The sequence below is a fragment of the Aspergillus ruber genome (genome assembly GCF_000600275.1).
Source record: "Aspergillus ruber CBS 135680 unplaced genomic scaffold scaffold00014, whole genome shotgun sequence".
Classification (NCBI taxonomy): Eukaryota; Fungi; Ascomycota; class Eurotiomycetes; order Eurotiales; family Aspergillaceae; genus Aspergillus; species Aspergillus ruber.
This window is the reverse complement of record NW_024467310.1, coordinates 416,781-432,698: the sequence shown is the minus strand read 5'-3', so window position 1 is coordinate 432,698 and position 15,918 is coordinate 416,781. Positions and strand designations below refer to the sequence as shown.

The 15,918-nt window shown below is 48.5% G+C and overlaps 8 protein-coding genes and 1 non-coding gene across 9 annotated transcripts; 6 read left to right on the top strand and 3 right to left on the bottom strand.

Moving 5' to 3' along the window:
- Positions 1–153: 153 nt before the first annotated feature.
- On the top strand, positions 154–1,447 carry EURHEDRAFT_515671 (uncharacterized protein; the record flags this gene model as incomplete). Its single annotated transcript, XM_040786400.1, has 6 exons — positions 154–306; positions 362–742; positions 799–911; positions 972–1,036; positions 1,092–1,135; positions 1,157–1,447. 6 exons carry the CDS (start codon positions 154–156, stop codon positions 1,445–1,447), a joined length of 1,047 nt encoding a protein of 348 aa, XP_040638624.1.
- A 2,734-nt stretch (positions 1,448–4,181) lies between these two features.
- Positions 4,182–5,583, top strand: EURHEDRAFT_538174 (DUF1996 domain-containing protein). Its single transcript, XM_040787350.1, has 2 exons — positions 4,182–4,670; positions 4,726–5,583. The coding sequence occupies exons 1-2, from the start codon at positions 4,436–4,438 to the stop codon at positions 5,475–5,477; spliced, it is 987 nt and encodes a 328-aa protein (XP_040638623.1). The 5' UTR covers positions 4,182–4,435; the 3' UTR covers positions 5,478–5,583.
- Positions 5,584–5,855: 272 nt separating this feature from the next.
- On the bottom strand, positions 5,856–6,537 carry EURHEDRAFT_412785 (uncharacterized protein). Its single transcript, XM_040782005.1, has 2 exons — positions 6,170–6,537; positions 5,856–6,087 (listed from the first exon to the last, which is right to left on the bottom strand). Exons 1-2 carry the CDS (start codon positions 6,325–6,327, stop codon positions 6,060–6,062), a joined length of 186 nt encoding a protein of 61 aa, XP_040638622.1. The 5' UTR covers positions 6,328–6,537; the 3' UTR covers positions 5,856–6,059.
- EURHEDRAFT_t85 lies at positions 6,482–6,553 on the bottom strand. The gene has a single exon. It is a non-coding gene; the product is annotated as a tRNA-Glu (tRNA).
- A 176-nt stretch (positions 6,554–6,729) lies between these two features.
- Positions 6,730–7,565, bottom strand: EURHEDRAFT_412784 (uncharacterized protein). The gene has a single exon (XM_040782004.1). The coding sequence runs from the start codon at positions 7,207–7,209 to the stop codon at positions 6,934–6,936; it is 276 nt and encodes a 91-aa protein (XP_040638621.1). The 5' UTR covers positions 7,210–7,565; the 3' UTR covers positions 6,730–6,933.
- On the top strand, positions 6,825–7,762 carry EURHEDRAFT_412783 (uncharacterized protein). The gene is made up of 2 exons (XM_040782003.1): positions 6,825–6,866; positions 6,943–7,762. The coding sequence occupies exon 2, from the start codon at positions 7,284–7,286 to the stop codon at positions 7,518–7,520; it is 237 nt and encodes a 78-aa protein (XP_040638620.1). The 5' UTR covers positions 6,825–6,866; positions 6,943–7,283; the 3' UTR covers positions 7,521–7,762.
- A 78-nt stretch (positions 7,763–7,840) lies between these two features.
- Positions 7,841–12,140, top strand: EURHEDRAFT_515669 (putative Ran-binding protein (RanBP10); the record flags this gene model as incomplete). The annotated part of the gene is made up of 7 exons (XM_040786399.1): positions 7,841–8,235; positions 10,053–10,574; positions 10,626–10,852; positions 10,900–11,030; positions 11,080–11,323; positions 11,378–11,899; positions 12,010–12,140. The coding sequence occupies 7 exons, from the start codon at positions 7,841–7,843 to the stop codon at positions 12,138–12,140; spliced, it is 2,172 nt and encodes a 723-aa protein (XP_040638619.1).
- Positions 12,141–12,760: 620 nt separating this feature from the next.
- EURHEDRAFT_412780 (uncharacterized protein) lies at positions 12,761–13,531 on the top strand. Its single transcript, XM_040782002.1, has one exon. The coding sequence runs from the start codon at positions 13,011–13,013 to the stop codon at positions 13,233–13,235; it is 225 nt and encodes a 74-aa protein (XP_040638618.1). The 5' UTR covers positions 12,761–13,010; the 3' UTR covers positions 13,236–13,531.
- On the top strand, positions 13,438–15,764 carry EURHEDRAFT_412779 (uncharacterized protein; the record flags this gene model as incomplete). Its single annotated transcript, XM_040782001.1, has 2 exons — positions 13,438–13,530; positions 13,591–15,764. Coding segments are annotated over exons 1-2 (2,060 nt in total), but the record flags the coding sequence as incomplete, so codon positions are not given.
- Positions 15,765–15,918: the final 154 nt, after the last annotated feature.

The following is a 15,918-nucleotide window of genomic DNA, read 5'->3' as shown; positions in this document are numbered from 1 at the left end:
AGCTTGAATTGATGTCGCTCAGTGAAAAGGACAAGGATACCTCCATACCAATACTTTCGAGGCCACAGCTTCTCGTCAGGGGTGACATTCTTTCTTCTCTAACCTCAACGGGCCTTATCTTCTCTTCATGAACCTGGAGTGGTCATCTTCGATATGAGTGCGTACGGAGGCTTAGGACCCATGGCCAATGGAGTCCTTTGGATGGTGGTCGTCATATTTGCTGTTTTTGTAGGGCTAAGGCTCTATACACGACAACAGATCTTGAATGCCGTCGGCGTTGATGACTATCTATGCTGCATTGCACTGGTGAGAGCAACAACAATAATGCCACATTTACTATGCGAGAACTAACGTGTCACAGGCTCTCCATATTGTTTACACTGTCTTCGTCACCGTTGCGAGCCACTATGATCTAGGACGCCCGAGCACCGAGGTCGGTGATCCGGTCATATATGTCAAAGCCGTCAAGTATGAATTGTTCAGTCAGGTGGCGGGAATCATGGTTATCGGCGTGGGTAAATTGGCTGTTGGCGTGTTTCTTCTTCGAATCGTGCGGAATCGGATCCAGATTTGGTTTATCTGGGGTTGCCTCATCACCACTGTTATTATCACGTTGTTCGCCAGCATTTCTGTTGTCGTGCAGTGTGTGCCAGTTGAGAAAATTTGGAACCCAACTGTGGAAGGAAATTGCTGGCTTGATTTCTCTAAAATTGGCTACACTGTCGGGTGTGAGTGCTGCGCGGTGTTGCCTATTACTGGTATCTACGAGTGCTAATCTTGATCCCTGTTGCAGCATAGTTCGTCGCCGCCGACTTCTCCTTCGCGATTCTCCCGTGGTTCGTTATCTGGGACCTCAACATGAAGCATAAGGAGAAGATCACTATTGCTTGTGGTCTCAGCCTTGGAGTATTGTAAGCAAGGAACACCCAAATCTCGTTCTCTTGTATTGTGGTCTGACATATGTGCTCCAGCGCCGGTATATGCGGCATCATTCGCACCGTAGCCCTGTCAGGTCTGAGTGCATCTGAGTACATCTGTACGTTCTCTCCCCTAAACATCTTCTGACTCTCGTAAAGCTGACTGGACTTCAGATGATACCGTGCCAATGCTCATCTGGTCTGCTACCGAGAGCTGCGTCACGATCATGTGTTCCTAGATTCCCATCTTGCGCCCTCTCTACATCCAAATCAGGTACGGGGAGAATGGCAAGAGCAGCTCCTCTGGCAACACATCCTACAAATTGTCCATGTATGGCAGTGGCCGAAAATACGGCAGACTTTCGAAATCTGGTCATGAGCCATCTGGAGTCGAGGCAACTAATGTTTCTTACCCAAGAAGCATCATGGACCTCGGGGCTATCAATAAAAGCAATGAGGATATTCTTCGGCGCGCCGCAGGCATTAAGAGGACAGACGAAGTATCGGTCAGTTATGAGCGAAATGTGTAGCAAATGCCTCACGAGACTGAGTATACCCACAAGTCCAGTTGGTAGATTATATCGAAAGGAGTGCTCAATACATAACCTATGATGTCTGAAGATTGCTGTAAACAGAAAGGGCACTGTCTACCTACCCTACAGAAACAGGACTCCCTACTTGAAGAATCTTTTCATGATTCCGAGGTTTTTAATTTAATATATTATTTGAATTTTACGTTGGGGCCGCAGATAGTTCGATTATATTCAGCCCAACATCACTATACGTAGCCAGATGTAAGATAAAATCTAAATTCCTAGGTACACCTAGGCAGAATTGGACAATGTTATTGAACCAGACATTATTAATCTGGCCAGCGGTAGTTGATAGCGATTTGGTCTGATCTCAATGAATTTATCGATCCATGGCTTTCTCTGAAGATGGTCGGCTTTTGACATTAGCTAGTGGTATGGGAAGGGTGTACATTTGGGACCCCAATTTCAGTGCCTTGAATCTTTCAATTGATGACTCTGAAAATAGGTCGAGTACTGATGCTTGTCGCGCAATCAGGCTCTTGTTTCATCTTTAAGCGTGAACAATCGCTTAATGGACTACCTTTTCTTCCTAGCTGTCGTGGGCTGGCAGGCATTTGTTTCAGTCTGGGTGCTGTTGTATTGGCCAGACAAGGACAATTATTCCTGCTTCATAATAAAGATATTGGCAGAAATTAGCCTGGCTTCCGACGTCGTCGTATTCTTTCGACTAGTTAGACTATTATATATGGAGGCGTGTATCCGTACAATGAACCGAGAGACTAGGCGCTTGGAAGCCTCTACTTTAGATCTCCAGTCGCAGATCCCTGGACTTGCCCAAGATGACTACAGCCCTTGGTGCAAGGACCCTACCACTGGGAAATGAGAAAAAAAGGGATATCTCTCCTCGGTCTATTTTATGGCTATGTCGCCAAATGGTCGCATCCTTGCTACAACCTCTTACGGAATCCATCTATACGATACGACCATCAGCACCTGGAAGATACGCCATGAAGAGATCGGCCTAATAAAGAATATTAAGTAGTCACCTGATGGTGAAAATCTGTGTCCAATGTCATATGAACAACCAGCAAAGCTTTTAGATGCCAATACTGGAGCCTGCGTGAAAGCTTTTCAGAGAAAACGAACTTGCGTATCAGGCCTTATCTACTCTATGGATAGTCACTCCCTGGTCATAGTGTTGTGGGCTCACACGATGGAACTTCTGGGCGCAGTGTTTTTGACCCGCAGAAAGGTCTTGCGAGGACATCAAGATTACACCAAGATCGTTTCTTTCGCCCCTAGCTATCATATACTGGCACCAACATCAGGAGTCTGACAGTTCGGCTTTGAGATGCAGGTTCCGGAGACTGCAGGTTTGTGATCAGAAGCGATGGGAATATCAAATGGTGTACCTGGGCACCTGATGCTCTGACCCTAGTCCTAACTCTAGATTCTGGCGAGGTGCGCCTCTGGGACATAGTCGTGACAACCAGAAGCTCATTTGGCTGTCACAACCTGGCTTCTCTCGTATCGTACCTAGGGTTCTAGTTAGTTGTATTTCGAGACAGGACACTTACCCTAAGTGTCTTCCAAGTATTTGTGTGCTTAATGCCCCTCCGGGTCCGGTTCAGTAAGACATATGCGTCGATGGGTATATCGCCCCCTCCAGGCTCCGTAAGATAATCAATAAGTAGGAACGGTAAAGGTAGCGAATAGAGAAACAAGGCCAACCGAGTACGTATACTGAGTTGTTGGTTAAGTGCGGACGAGTCAGAAACTAGAAGGTAACCAATGCTGAATGACTTGTATTGATCGCGAAGAACTAAGCTAAGTACATGAACGAGTGTCCTTATATATCCTTCGCTTCCTACCATTTCGTATACCATCTGTATACCATTCCTTTGGTAGGTTAAATGGTAGGAAGTCACGTGATCCCTTCATTGGAATATCAACTTGATCCTTGTTCCTTCCTGCATTTCCATCGCAGCCTGCTGTCCAGTGATTATGCCTTAAATCCCTGCATAGTCACGTGAGGCTGATGTGGCTAGGTCTGTAATGATGAGATCTGATAGGTCGGGTCAAAGGGATAACGTTAGTCCGACTAGCGAACCTCCGATATATGGCCAGCGTTCGCCACATATAGAAAGACAAGCACTCATCAAGCACTCAAGCACCCGTGTACTCTAGGCTACATTAGATAGAGTATATCAATCGTTCGTTTTAATTGGGTCTTCTACATATAGGCCTCGTGCAGCCGGATGATCGACTCCTCTGGTTTCCCCTGAACCTCCGACGGAACCCATTTCATGTAACACTGGCTTCCGCCAGACTACCGTATTAGGAGCCGCGCAACTTACAGCTCTACATATGCTCTGGGATATTCGTGCGTTCGCATTACATTCTTCGGCCTCAACGCATAGTAGCTCAAGCTGGCTATTCTGGTATGGTCGTTTTGGCCAGTGAAAATCATACCTCATTTATCCCCACATGGCTGCAGGGTCTATCAATGCAGCAGGTGACGAAAACTGTGTTCGACATCGGGACACTCGAGCTTTGGAGCAGGATATGGTCTGGGCCACTGTAGACAACATCATGACAGTCATCGAAGGAATTCAAAAGTGTCCATTGTACGCGCCGCAAGTTGACTGTATTAGTGATTTGGCCGTGCTTGAATGTTCATGCTGACGCAGCACGACTTTAGCAATCGGATTTTTCGACTATGGGTGGGGGAGACTGATGGAGACAGCGCTTCTAATTCATTTGTTTTTTCTTAGTATATGCCGAGATTTATTAAATCCTTGACACCGGACCTCCATGAGAGCTGCCAAGAATGGAGAATAAGTAAATCTTTCTCTATAGGCCGGATCGTACCAGATACGCGATGGGGCTTGTTTTATATAGAATGTTCTCTGTTGCTACCATGAACATTCAAGAAAGATAAAATACCATGGGGTCTCTCTTGTTATTCCTGTTGTTGTATTGACTATGTATCCTCTAATTCTCCTCTCCTTGACCGTGGGCCTTTCCCAGGCTTACACTGTCATCAATGCAGACCATTTTATGTTTAAAAACATTGATCCTCTTGTGATTCCCGGCAAATATACCAGTCATATGCATGATTTTTTTGGCTCAGATGCTATCAATGTGAACACCAAGACCTCTGCCGAGTTGCAGGGCGGCTGCACCACAGCCGAGAACCTCAATGATTTCTCGACGTATTGTGAGTTCTTTCTAAAGGATACGAAAAGACGAATCAAGATTAACTCAACCGCAAGGGATCCCGGCACTCTACTACGTGGACGGGTCGAATTATACCGCAATCAAGCCCTACCGATTCAGCGCCTACTACAAGGAGCTCGATAGCGCCGAAATCCCAATTCCTCAAAATCTGAAAATCCTAGCAGGAAACGTGAGCGCAACGTCCCCTCATCATCTCGACAAGAACGCCGGCGTCCAGTGGTTCTGTGACGGAGGGGAAGAAGAAGGAGACTCGGAAGACACGGACGATGCAGCGTTCCCCACCAAGACATGCCGGGCGCATTTGCAAGGACTCTTACTCTTCCCAGACTGCGCGAACCCAAAGACCCTGAAATACGCTTATTCGGCCAACCCGAACTGGGTGGATGGCTATGGCGAGAACCGCTGCCCGATTGGCATGTATCGGATTCCTCGCTTGCGCTTCTCTATCCGCTATGACTTGCGGTCTATTCTTCCAGATGGTTGGTCTGAAGCCCCTCCACTGAAGCTTTCTTGTGGTGGCTCGTATTGTATGCACGGAGACTTCATCAACGGGTGGCTTCCTGAGGCTGCGGAGAATATGGTGAAGGACGCGCCGTCTAATGATCGCGAGTACTTCCGTGTCCATGGTCCTAGAGACGAAGACGACCAGGGTTCTTGGTGTGACGTCCAGGACGCTGATCCCAGCCACGGAACGAGTGACTACTGGACGAGTGTGAGGATGATGGGCGCGAGTCGGAATTCGACGATATTGAGAAGACATTCAACATATCATCGTGTGAGGTTGTAGATGATGATCAAAAGGCATAAGTTCCTGTCAGCGCTGGTATCTACATAGTTTGTATGGAGTAATCATTTTACAGTTCAGAAGTCTATTCTCACGAGACAACTCCTGCTACAGAAGAGTGACTACCTTAAGTTCCCAGGCTGTGTACGGTTGATAATGTACTAATACCAGCCCGTCGGTGATGATTGTTTTGATCAAGTTCATCAATCGTTGACTGTGCGAGTGCGGATATTGGGGAGAAAAACTGGCTGGGTTTGCCTTTATGGACAACGTTAGGGTGTGAATTACGGTGGTTCCCCAAAAGTCTCGTAAAGTCAACTGGGAGTCTATCATTCTGCTGCAATACGATTCTTCAAAAAAAAAAAAAAAAAAGGAAGAGATGGCTCCAGGAACATATTGGTCTCCAAGTACTCTGGGTTTTCGTTCATCGGTGCTGGCAGCCAGTGAACCGTTATAGTAACTTTGACCGATCTATAAGAATACTTGCTCTTTTCAAGCTCGGTAGAAAACGTTAAGAGTTGCTCGTGTCATTTATGTTTGCTTCTCATCGACTGTTGTTCTTATTCTTGAAAAAAAAAATGCGAATCAGATAACATCACAGATACACAGAGCCCTATAGTGAACCTCATTAGAGTATGGGCCAATAGCTTTGTTGACTATGGATGATCGTATGCTCAACAAGCATCTGTACATACCAGATAGGTAGGGAAAATATATTGAACAGAAAGACGATGAACGATGATAGGAGGAGGGTGGTCATGTTGATTGAGTCTTTCGCCATTGGGTCTTGGTGAAGCTCAAGGAGCCATCGCGACTTGACGCATTTCATTTGTTGCATGGTTCGTTTGGGCATGGAATAACTGGTGTTTGAGTAGCTCGATTTTGATACAATGTTTCAAAGACATTCCATAAACTGCTGTGAATATGTTTTAGCGACAAAAAGAAAAAGAAAATAGATCGACATCCTTCGAATCTCGAAGCGAGACAAAAAAGAAACCGATTGTATGTTCCGACACGGGGAATCGAACCCCGAGCTGCCGTGTGAGAGACGGCGATGTTAACCATTACACCATATCGGACTTGTTGGTACTTTTGTATGTAAAAAGGTTTGATGTAGCCACTTTTGATATCACGTGCCTGCAGCTTATTCTGACATGGTTTGGATGATGAAGCGTCAACTGTATCGAATGTCGGTGTCTTTGATCTGATGCATCTAATATTTACACTCTACGAGTAGTGCTGTTCTGCTTGTATTCTGTACTCTGAACCCAGCCAGATCATCGGCGTGGGATCATACCCGAAGGGGTAATGGCAATGGTGTTCGCGGTCTCCTGAGTAAGAGGTAAGCGTGAATTGGTATCTTCGGACAAAAAGGGACGGGATTGCTGGGAGGTATGTCTCCATCGCCATCCACGGACGCGTCGGTTATTACACCGTCATCCGTGACCGTTGTATTGATTCATGGCAGACAAGTAGCAAGCAAGAATATTCTCACAACAAATACCTCTACTTGTATACTGCTGCACAAGTATAAGTTTGCCATATATGCCATAGCTACGAAAGCTGAGATAGAATAGATCGAGATATTACCGTATGATACCGTCAGGAACCATACGCCAGCGTTCCACGGCATAGAAGAACTGTTACATACCGCGTCACAAACCGTAACAGACGCGCCTCCGTCCGCGGCCAAGCCAAGCGCCTCGTCCGAAAGAGGCAATTTCCTTTCAGGCATTTACCACACCCACACAACCACAGTACTCGCTCTCTTTACACACACAGACTGAAAGTCAACACACGCCAGAAATAATGGTCCTCCACGGCGCCTCGACACCAGCATCCCTTTCTTCCGCTCCTTTTCCCCTTTCCCTTCTTTCCGTTCTTTCCTCTTCATCACTTCTTTCCCTACCACTAATACTACTATCACCACCCTCACCTCACCATCACCACTATCGTCAACTTCGGATAGATAGACGGACTATGTCACCTTCGCCCCGTTCTACCTCACTTGATTATCAGCCTCGTCAGATTTTTGCCTCATCTTGACCAAGTTTTTTACCTCACGTCCACCGTACTTGACTTTCAACTTTCACCCATTTTCTCTCTTTCTATATAATTATTCCTCTTATTCTCCCTCCCCCCTTTGGACCGATTAATCTCCCACGCCACGCTCGTCCCGACTAAAAGTTCAACCGAGCATCGCAAAACTCTGACCTCAACCCACTCCCAGTCTCTTGCGACCGGTCGACCCAAAAGCAGGAATTAATAAGGGAGAAACAATTCTTGGAGAAAAAAGAATTAATTCTCCCTTCCATTCTGCCTATTCTACAACCACATCTACACTTTTTACTGCCTACACCCAAGTCATGGCGTCAGCATCTAACGGTCGCTGTAGCCGGACAGACAGCACTAAGACGGTCATCGTTCTCAAGCTGTCACCTGAACTCTTGAGTCGATTTCCCAGTGATTCTTCGAAGAGCACACCTACCAAACCAACTGATTCGAATATGAACACAACAAATGCTTCCTCTCCGGTCAAGGAGAAAGAGGACTCACCTGCCTCATCCATGGCAGATGCGCCCGTTCCCCCGTCGGACAACGCTTCGGATGCGAACTCGACGCCTGCAGGCGCAGCGTCCACGGACACTCCTCGTCGGAAGGGATTGCCGGGTCCAAAGCCGGGAGCCAAGCGAAGTGCCAACCAGGTTGATTTGGCACCCAAGCCTAGAGGGAAGCCAGGCCCGAAAAAGAAGCAAAAACTGTAATTTTTTCTTCCCCAACCCATGCAGATACAAGTACTTGTATGCTAACGCTCAACAGTGACGATGGAACTATGGAACAACCCAAAGTGGCCACCGGTCACCGACTCGGTCCTAAAGCCAACGCTGGTGCTATTAACGCAGGTCTCCGTGCCCTGGATCGCACCGGTGCTCCTTGTCGCAAATGGGAGCGCAAGCCTCTCCAATTGAAGAGCTTTACCGGGATCCACTGGCAGCTACCTAGCTGGCGAACACCCAAGCCTCCAAAGGTCGAAGAGAATGGCGACTCCAAGGTGGCTGTTCTCGACACGACTGAAACCGACAGCAAAATCAACAACAGTGCTAGCAATGTCCCTAGTGAGAAGAGCAACTCGGGGGATAGCGGTCTCACCCCCGTTCCTCCGCCAATGGTTGAAGCATCGTCTCCAGCCATTCCTATGGCTACCTAGCCACCGGTTCTCGAATTCGCTTTATTTTGCCACTGCATCTCTATTTTCTTCATGTATATTATTTTATCTTCCGTTGTCATTCTTCTCTTTATTTTCACCCCTTTTGAAGCGGTCAGGCGTTTTGTCTGCTTTGTGGTTTGTTTGGCGTCGGTCCACACTCGGTTTTTTTTATTAATTTCTTGTTCTTGGTCGGTGATGCTTTTGTTTTGGCTCACTGTTCTCAAGTCTGTTTATTACAGGCTTGACTGGTTCTTGTATCATTAGGGCTATATCCGGAAAACCGGAATTATTGGATTTTTTTCTAAGTGCTTTTTATTTGGGCCGGAATGTACGGAACCGGATTGGAATGCTTTATCAAAAGTTGTTTTTGACACTGCTAATCTTGTGTTGGCTTGATGTGGTTGAAATGTTTATCGTGCCTACTGTATTTGTAGTATCGTCTGAATCTGTTTGGGCCATCTAGCGAGATGAGATGGGCTCACAGTAACAGTCATCTAGTGTCTGTTATCCTGTTCCTTGTAAATGAACCTTCTGCATAGATTCACTGACTCTTAACGATGATACATGATCTGATTTCCCCGCATGACTTAATGATGGCCATTGTGACCGTCGTACAGTCGGCTATCCAGGGCTGTATGGATAAATAGATCTTTCTATTCGTCGCGTTTCCCCTCTTTTATACTATGCTTCTTGTTCTTCTTTTTTTCTTTTGTAGAATTAATTAGGTGGCTGCTGTCTGTACGAAAGCGGTTGCATTCGCAATATCAATTCGGAAACTCTACAAACACTGATCAGGAAGGGGGAAAGCAGTGAAAATCAAATTGATCACGCGATCCACAGAGAAACCCGATAATTCTGGCAGTATTTGAGCCAGACTGAGTGGTGTTGAACAAGATGAGTTCCATGCCATCATCACCACCAGAAGCAACATCACTATCGGCGGGTGGATCTCAAGCAGCTCCTCCGACAATAACAACGGCGACTCCCTCAACACTCTCCAATCCCCCTCCCAGCAATTTTCTCTCCTCCAACCTCCGCCGTCTGTCCTACGCTTCTGTTCTGTCGGGCGCCGCGACTGCATCTGAGAATACTACCACTGACCGTCTATCGTGGGATCTGCCTGACAACCATCGTCATCATCTTTATCTACCCCCGCCTTTCCGTCATCAGCTTCAGGACCACAATCACAACCACCTCCCGAATCCCTTTTCTGACGGCCAGAGTCCCTTCTCTCCTCTGCTGCTGAATGCCGATATGCAGATGAATTCCGCTGCTTGGAGGCCGGGAACGACGGCGACATACAATAGCAACAATAATACTACGACTACGACCGAACACCCCCTACCTCCTTACTCTCGAAAATTCGCCAGCTACGCCCAATACAACAATCATAATAATATCTTCCTTCACGGCCCCGGCAGCCTACACGACCCTTTCAATCCCGCCCCATTCTTCACACCCTCCTACCTCCGGAACTCAAGCTACGCCGCCCGACTGCAGGCCGACCATCGAGCTCGAATCGCATCCGGCGAGAACGATGATATCCCCCTCCCATCGAACCCTTTCTCAGCACAATCTTCTTCCCCGTCGTCCACCTCGAGCCATGCGAATTTACCCCGGATAGCTCCGTCCCATCGCGGCATGACCCATGAGGTCATCGAGCGAGAACCACCCAGTATCGACGACCATATTCCCCCGTTGCCCACTCGGTGGAGTGAGACGGACAAATACCCGACACTGGAGATGATGCATGGAGGTCTGGAGCTTCGGTACACAGGGCCGCTCAATAAGCATGAGCATGAAGCAGCTGCGGCGCGTACGGACTATCCGATGCCGCCGCAGTGTGGGATCTATTATTTTGAGGTTATGATTTTGTCGAAACCGAAGGATGGGTATGTTTTCTTTGGACGATCTTTGTAGCGCGTTATCGGCTAATTGTTTAGAATGATTGGTATTGGGTTCTCTGGTGGTAAAGCGTCGAACGAGAGACTCCCCGGGTGGGAGACAGACTCATGGGCCTATCATGGAGATGATGGCAAGTCATTCTTTGGAGAGAATCAGGGTCAGGGGCGACCATATGGTCCAACATTCGGTGTAAATGATACTGTCGGCTGTGGTGTGAACTTTGCCACGGGATGTGCGTTTTTCACCAAGAATGGTGTCTTTCTTGGTATGTATCATCAACCATGTATCATGGCAAGGTGCTGATATTGGTAGGAAATGCATTCCGGGAATTGAAAAACATGAAGTTGTACCCGTCAGTAGGGATGAAGAAACATCCTACTGTTCATCTGATCTCCAACTTTGGACAACATCCATTTATGTTTGACATTGATGGCATGGTTAAGGTATGTCACTTCTGAGGGATGGTCTATATATAAAGCTAACTCGAAGCAGAGAGAAAAAGCAGCGGTATATTCGGATATCAGCCGCACCAGTACTGCGAACCTTCGACCCTCATTGGGCGAGGACGCACTTCTTCATGAACTGGTGGCTCAGTTCCTGGCTCATGATGGTTACGTCGAGACCGCTCGAGCCTTTGCTGAAGAAGTGGCGGCTGAGACAGCGGCACTGAATGGCCATGGAGATCCGTTGAAGAAGTATGAAGTGGAAGAGGATCTCGAAGCGGTTAATCGGCAGAGTGAGTCTCTTTCCTCAGTCATCCCGGTCAATTCGATATATTAACCATCTGCAGAAATCCGAGCAGCCATTTTGGATGGCGATATCGACAAAGCTCTGAAATATACTAATGCCTACTACCCCAAAGTCTTGGAAGACTACCCCCACATTCAATTTAAATTACGTTGTCGCAAATTCTTGGAGATGATGCGTCAATCGAACGATCTGTCGATGACAGCCGCAGCCAAGCGCAGCAAATCAGCTTCCAACGGAGTCTCCGACGGTAATACCGTGTATGGTCAGGAGATGGAAGTGGACGACCAGACGCAAGACGGAGACGGATGGGAAGCCGATGGCATGGATACGGACGATCCAGAAGCAGCAGCCAAGTTCCAGACGCTCCTGACGGAGGCCGTGCAATACGGACAACAGCTGCGTATGGACTATCCGACCGACGAACGCGGGGGCAACAAGAAAATGCTGGACGACATATTTTCTCTAGTGGCATATCCGGATCCACGACGATCGGTTCACGGACATTATCTGGACCCGGCTGGACGAGTGGCAGTTGCTGAAGAGCTGAACTCGGTCATTTTAGGTAAGCTCTCTCCACTCTGTTTGCTTTTTATGTTTCGCGTCCCTTGTGTTCTTTCGTGCATTGAAAACGATCAACATTTGGGCGTTAGCTGACGGGTATGACCATCACAGTCTCTTTAGGGAAAGCATCGTCGGCGGCGCTGGAGCGAGTTTACCAGCAAACGGAGGCACTGATGAATGAGGTTAGTGACGAGGGGGGTGCCGGGGCGTTCATCAATGTTCGAAATGATATTTTGCAATGATGGGCATCGGGATATCATTGGATCAGACTGTATTTATTATGAAAGTCTACTCCATGCATCATAATATTTCCTTTTCTATAGTCTTCTAGCCCGTGTACACCACATGGAATCCGGATGAACCCGCTCAGCATATGTATGTCAGAGCACATACTACATTTGTTTCTTCTCCTTACGGCTCGCATGGGCAATTCGGTTCAATCCGGGGTTACGATGGGAAATTTGTCCGTAGTGTTCCTACCCTAGCCGAGATGCAGGGCATGACTGGAGCAAAGCGGATCGGAGATGCAGATAGACAACATGCTGACCTTGGGCAGCGGCCAGCTCACCGGGTATTTGTCGGGTGAAGATGCCGGTTTCATAAATGTTGACATATTTGGGGCGATTATAAGTAACAACTCAGTGTTTTCTAATATTTTGCTGTTGTTTTGCTGTTTTTGTGTCGGAGTCCGATGTTTACTCCGGAGGGTGTTCGTATATAGATTTTTGTAACGGGTGTGTATTGGGATGTAATCTATGCAGATGGCATGCCGAAAAGCGTAATCTCAATACAATATTACAGTCAGTCACCGTCTTTTGACTTCGCTTAGTTAGTTGACTTTCACATCTTCAGCTTTCCACTCCCCTATTCTCTCTCTCTCTTGATCTCTTGATTACATTAACTTATTCAATCTTTTTAGCTCTCCACTGCCAACCGGAGCTCTCCGATGATCATCTGTCTCATCCGGGATCTGATGCTAGGCCAACTCACGCCTTCTCGCTGGTCAATTCTGACTTGACTGACTGTGCCCTGTCTCTCCGTTGACCGTGGGAAAACCCCCGATCGAATGACGCTGCTGCATCGCGTTTTCTGATCAATAGAAAAAAGGGGCCATGGAATACAAATACGAACATCATCACCCGATTAATAATGACGGCATTATACGTTGTTGTTGTGGTCAGCCCGAGTGCGCATTCCTGCGCGAAAACCAGTTGGCGCTGGAGGCTGTTGAGAAGGACCTCGAGACCGCAGCGCGATTGGGACAGGTAAGACACTTTTTTAATTATAGTAGACCATTTGGTTGGAAACTATTGGTATTGTCATTTTGTATTACCTAGGGTGATGATGATATCAGATCCCTGGTCTTTGCTGCCCCTCTTATATACTCCATTCTGCACCCTATATACAAATAGCTTACATGCCGGGGTGGCTTTTTTTTTTTTTTTTCTCATTTTCGATTCTTGGTCTTGCCTCCTCCATTCATTATATCACTGTGGCAATGTATTGTCCTTCTTAATAGGGACTGATTTGTTATTATTGTTTTGTTTTGTGTCTCCCCCTAACATACCGTATACATGCAATGCCATGGAGGTCAAGGGGCTACAGTCCGGCGTCCTCTCCCAATGCTTCCCAGTCCGTCACGTCATGGCTTTTGATCCTATAGCCTCATCGTCGCTAACCTTCTCACTACAGGCCCTCCTCCATCGCCATGAGTCCTACATTGCCGAGGCAGAAGAGGACCGTCGCCGGTTGCTCGACAGCATCGACGCCCTCGAGCGCGAGCGTCGACAAGTCCAATCTGAGAATTCGCGCATTATCAATGAGAACAGGAGTTTAGTCGAGCAGCTCGATGCGTTGAATAATACCGTCGCTGATGCCGACGCGCATGTTAACTCGTTGACCATTGCGTTGGAGAATACCGAGGCTGAGCTGCGCACCGTTAGCGCCAGTGCTGCACGGGCGGCAGAGCTCGAGGTGCAGCTTGATCGCATGGAAGTGGAGCAGTCAAAGTTGCAGGATAGTTTGATGACTGCGCGGGAGGATGAGAAGTCTGCTTCGCAGCGGTGGAAGAAGGCTGATTCGACAATGCGCGAGCTGCATGAGCAGGTCGAGCGGCTGGAGAAGGAGGCTCGTGAGGAGCGGGAGAGCCATGCGGATCTTGTCCAACGTATGGAGCGGCAAAGGACTGTTGAGCGCGAGCTGGATGGTGCGGCCGAACGGTTGAAGGGTGCTGCTACAGTGCACCAGCATGTTGGCCGCCAGCCTCATCAGACCAGTGTCGTTTCGCGCTTTGTCAGGGATATCTTGCAGGATAATGCGAATCTGCAGATTGGTATCATGGAGCTGCGGGACATGCTCGAGAGTTCGAACCAGGAGGTTCAGAACTTGCGCGACCAGGTTCTGTCGCATCACCCGCTGAACCATGACGATGGAGATGGAGAGGACCGCAGACCGTCGTCTGAATCCCAGCCGGCAGTAGGCAAGAGACTGAGCCAAGAGTTGGACGGTCCTCGTGTATCCCCAGAATACCACATCCACCACCACTACCACCCGCCGTCGTCGATACCAAAGAAGGAGAAGCCGAAGCTGAGCCGTCGGCTGACCAAGAAGCGACGCTCGCTGGGTAATCCGGCCCTCATGCATTCGGCCCGTCAACCATCCGTTTCCTCCACGTCGACAATCCTCTCTCAGACCTCTGTTTCTATTCCTCCATCGTCTCATCGGTGGTCCTCGCATTCGTCTGCTACAGAGTCGCTGGCAAGCTCCCCGCATTCAGGATGCCACAACCGACCAACATCCATCTTTGACCGGATGGAGCGAGGGTTCGATTCATCCCAACCAACAAGTCCAGAATTATCTCCTATGTTCAAGGGGGTGGTTCGACAGGGCAAGAGTCTCGATTCGCCGTTCAGGGAGGACTCATTTGGCCGTGCCATCGAGGATGAACTTGCAAACTTGGACGCCCTCAATGACCACTGCACGACTGTTCCCGCAATCCCAGAGGAGGGTGAAGACTACTTGCAAGAGAACAACCAGCGACCCGTGACGCCCGACATGTACCTTCGCCGCCGACGCGGTTCTCACGATAGTCTGCTGTCTGTGGCTGGTATGGACATCCATACGCCTAGTCGTCGACGCTCCCGCACGGGCGGACCGGGACCAATACCTATTGCCGGGATCCATCGTCGCAACTTCTCGTCCGGCGAAGTGTACTCGACACCGCCGGTGATTGCGACGACGACCGTCACGGCTGATCGAGAGGCTCCTTCTAAGAACCCCCACTCCCCACGCAGCTTGCTGGCATCTGTCTGTCGAAGCCAGGGTCAGAGCCAGACTCAGACACCGGAAACAGAAAACGCACCAGCAGCGCGCACCTCACCATCGCGCAAACCATCCATCACCCGACGAGTCGGCGGCTGGGTTCGAGGACGCTGGGGAACAGCGCCTGTGGCTGCCCCTCAACCAGCCGTGCCTGCATCCCAAACACAGCCGCCATCCTCATCGCCAGCCGTGAATGCGCTCACCAGGAACCAGAACAAGACCAAAGTGGAGGGTGTACCTGCACCTGCTGCTGCGTTCCGGTTCCGGCATCCCGGCGTGAACCAAAAGGGCCCGATTATGGGGTTCCGGCCGTCCTCTCATCCACCTATATCTGTGCATGCGGAGGTGGTGGATGAGGGGGCATTGAGGGAGAGTTTGGCTGAGTAGCTTTCTTTTCTTGTTTTTATCTTTTGACTGTACTTTGACTGCATTTTGTACTCTGACCGGGCGACTGATGATTTTCTTTTGTTGATATGTATACGACTGTACCGATACCATCTATATAGACACATATTTGTATCCTGTTTAATAGTTATATAGCTAACCATTTCGATATCGAATCCCATTTGTATCAAGAAAACTCATCCTGCAAAAACCCACATGATCCCTCCCCCATTAACCATCACATCCCTTCCCGAAACACTCTAGTCATCGTACCCATCGTATCCGAGCACATCCCACCGACCCAATTGACTGGCT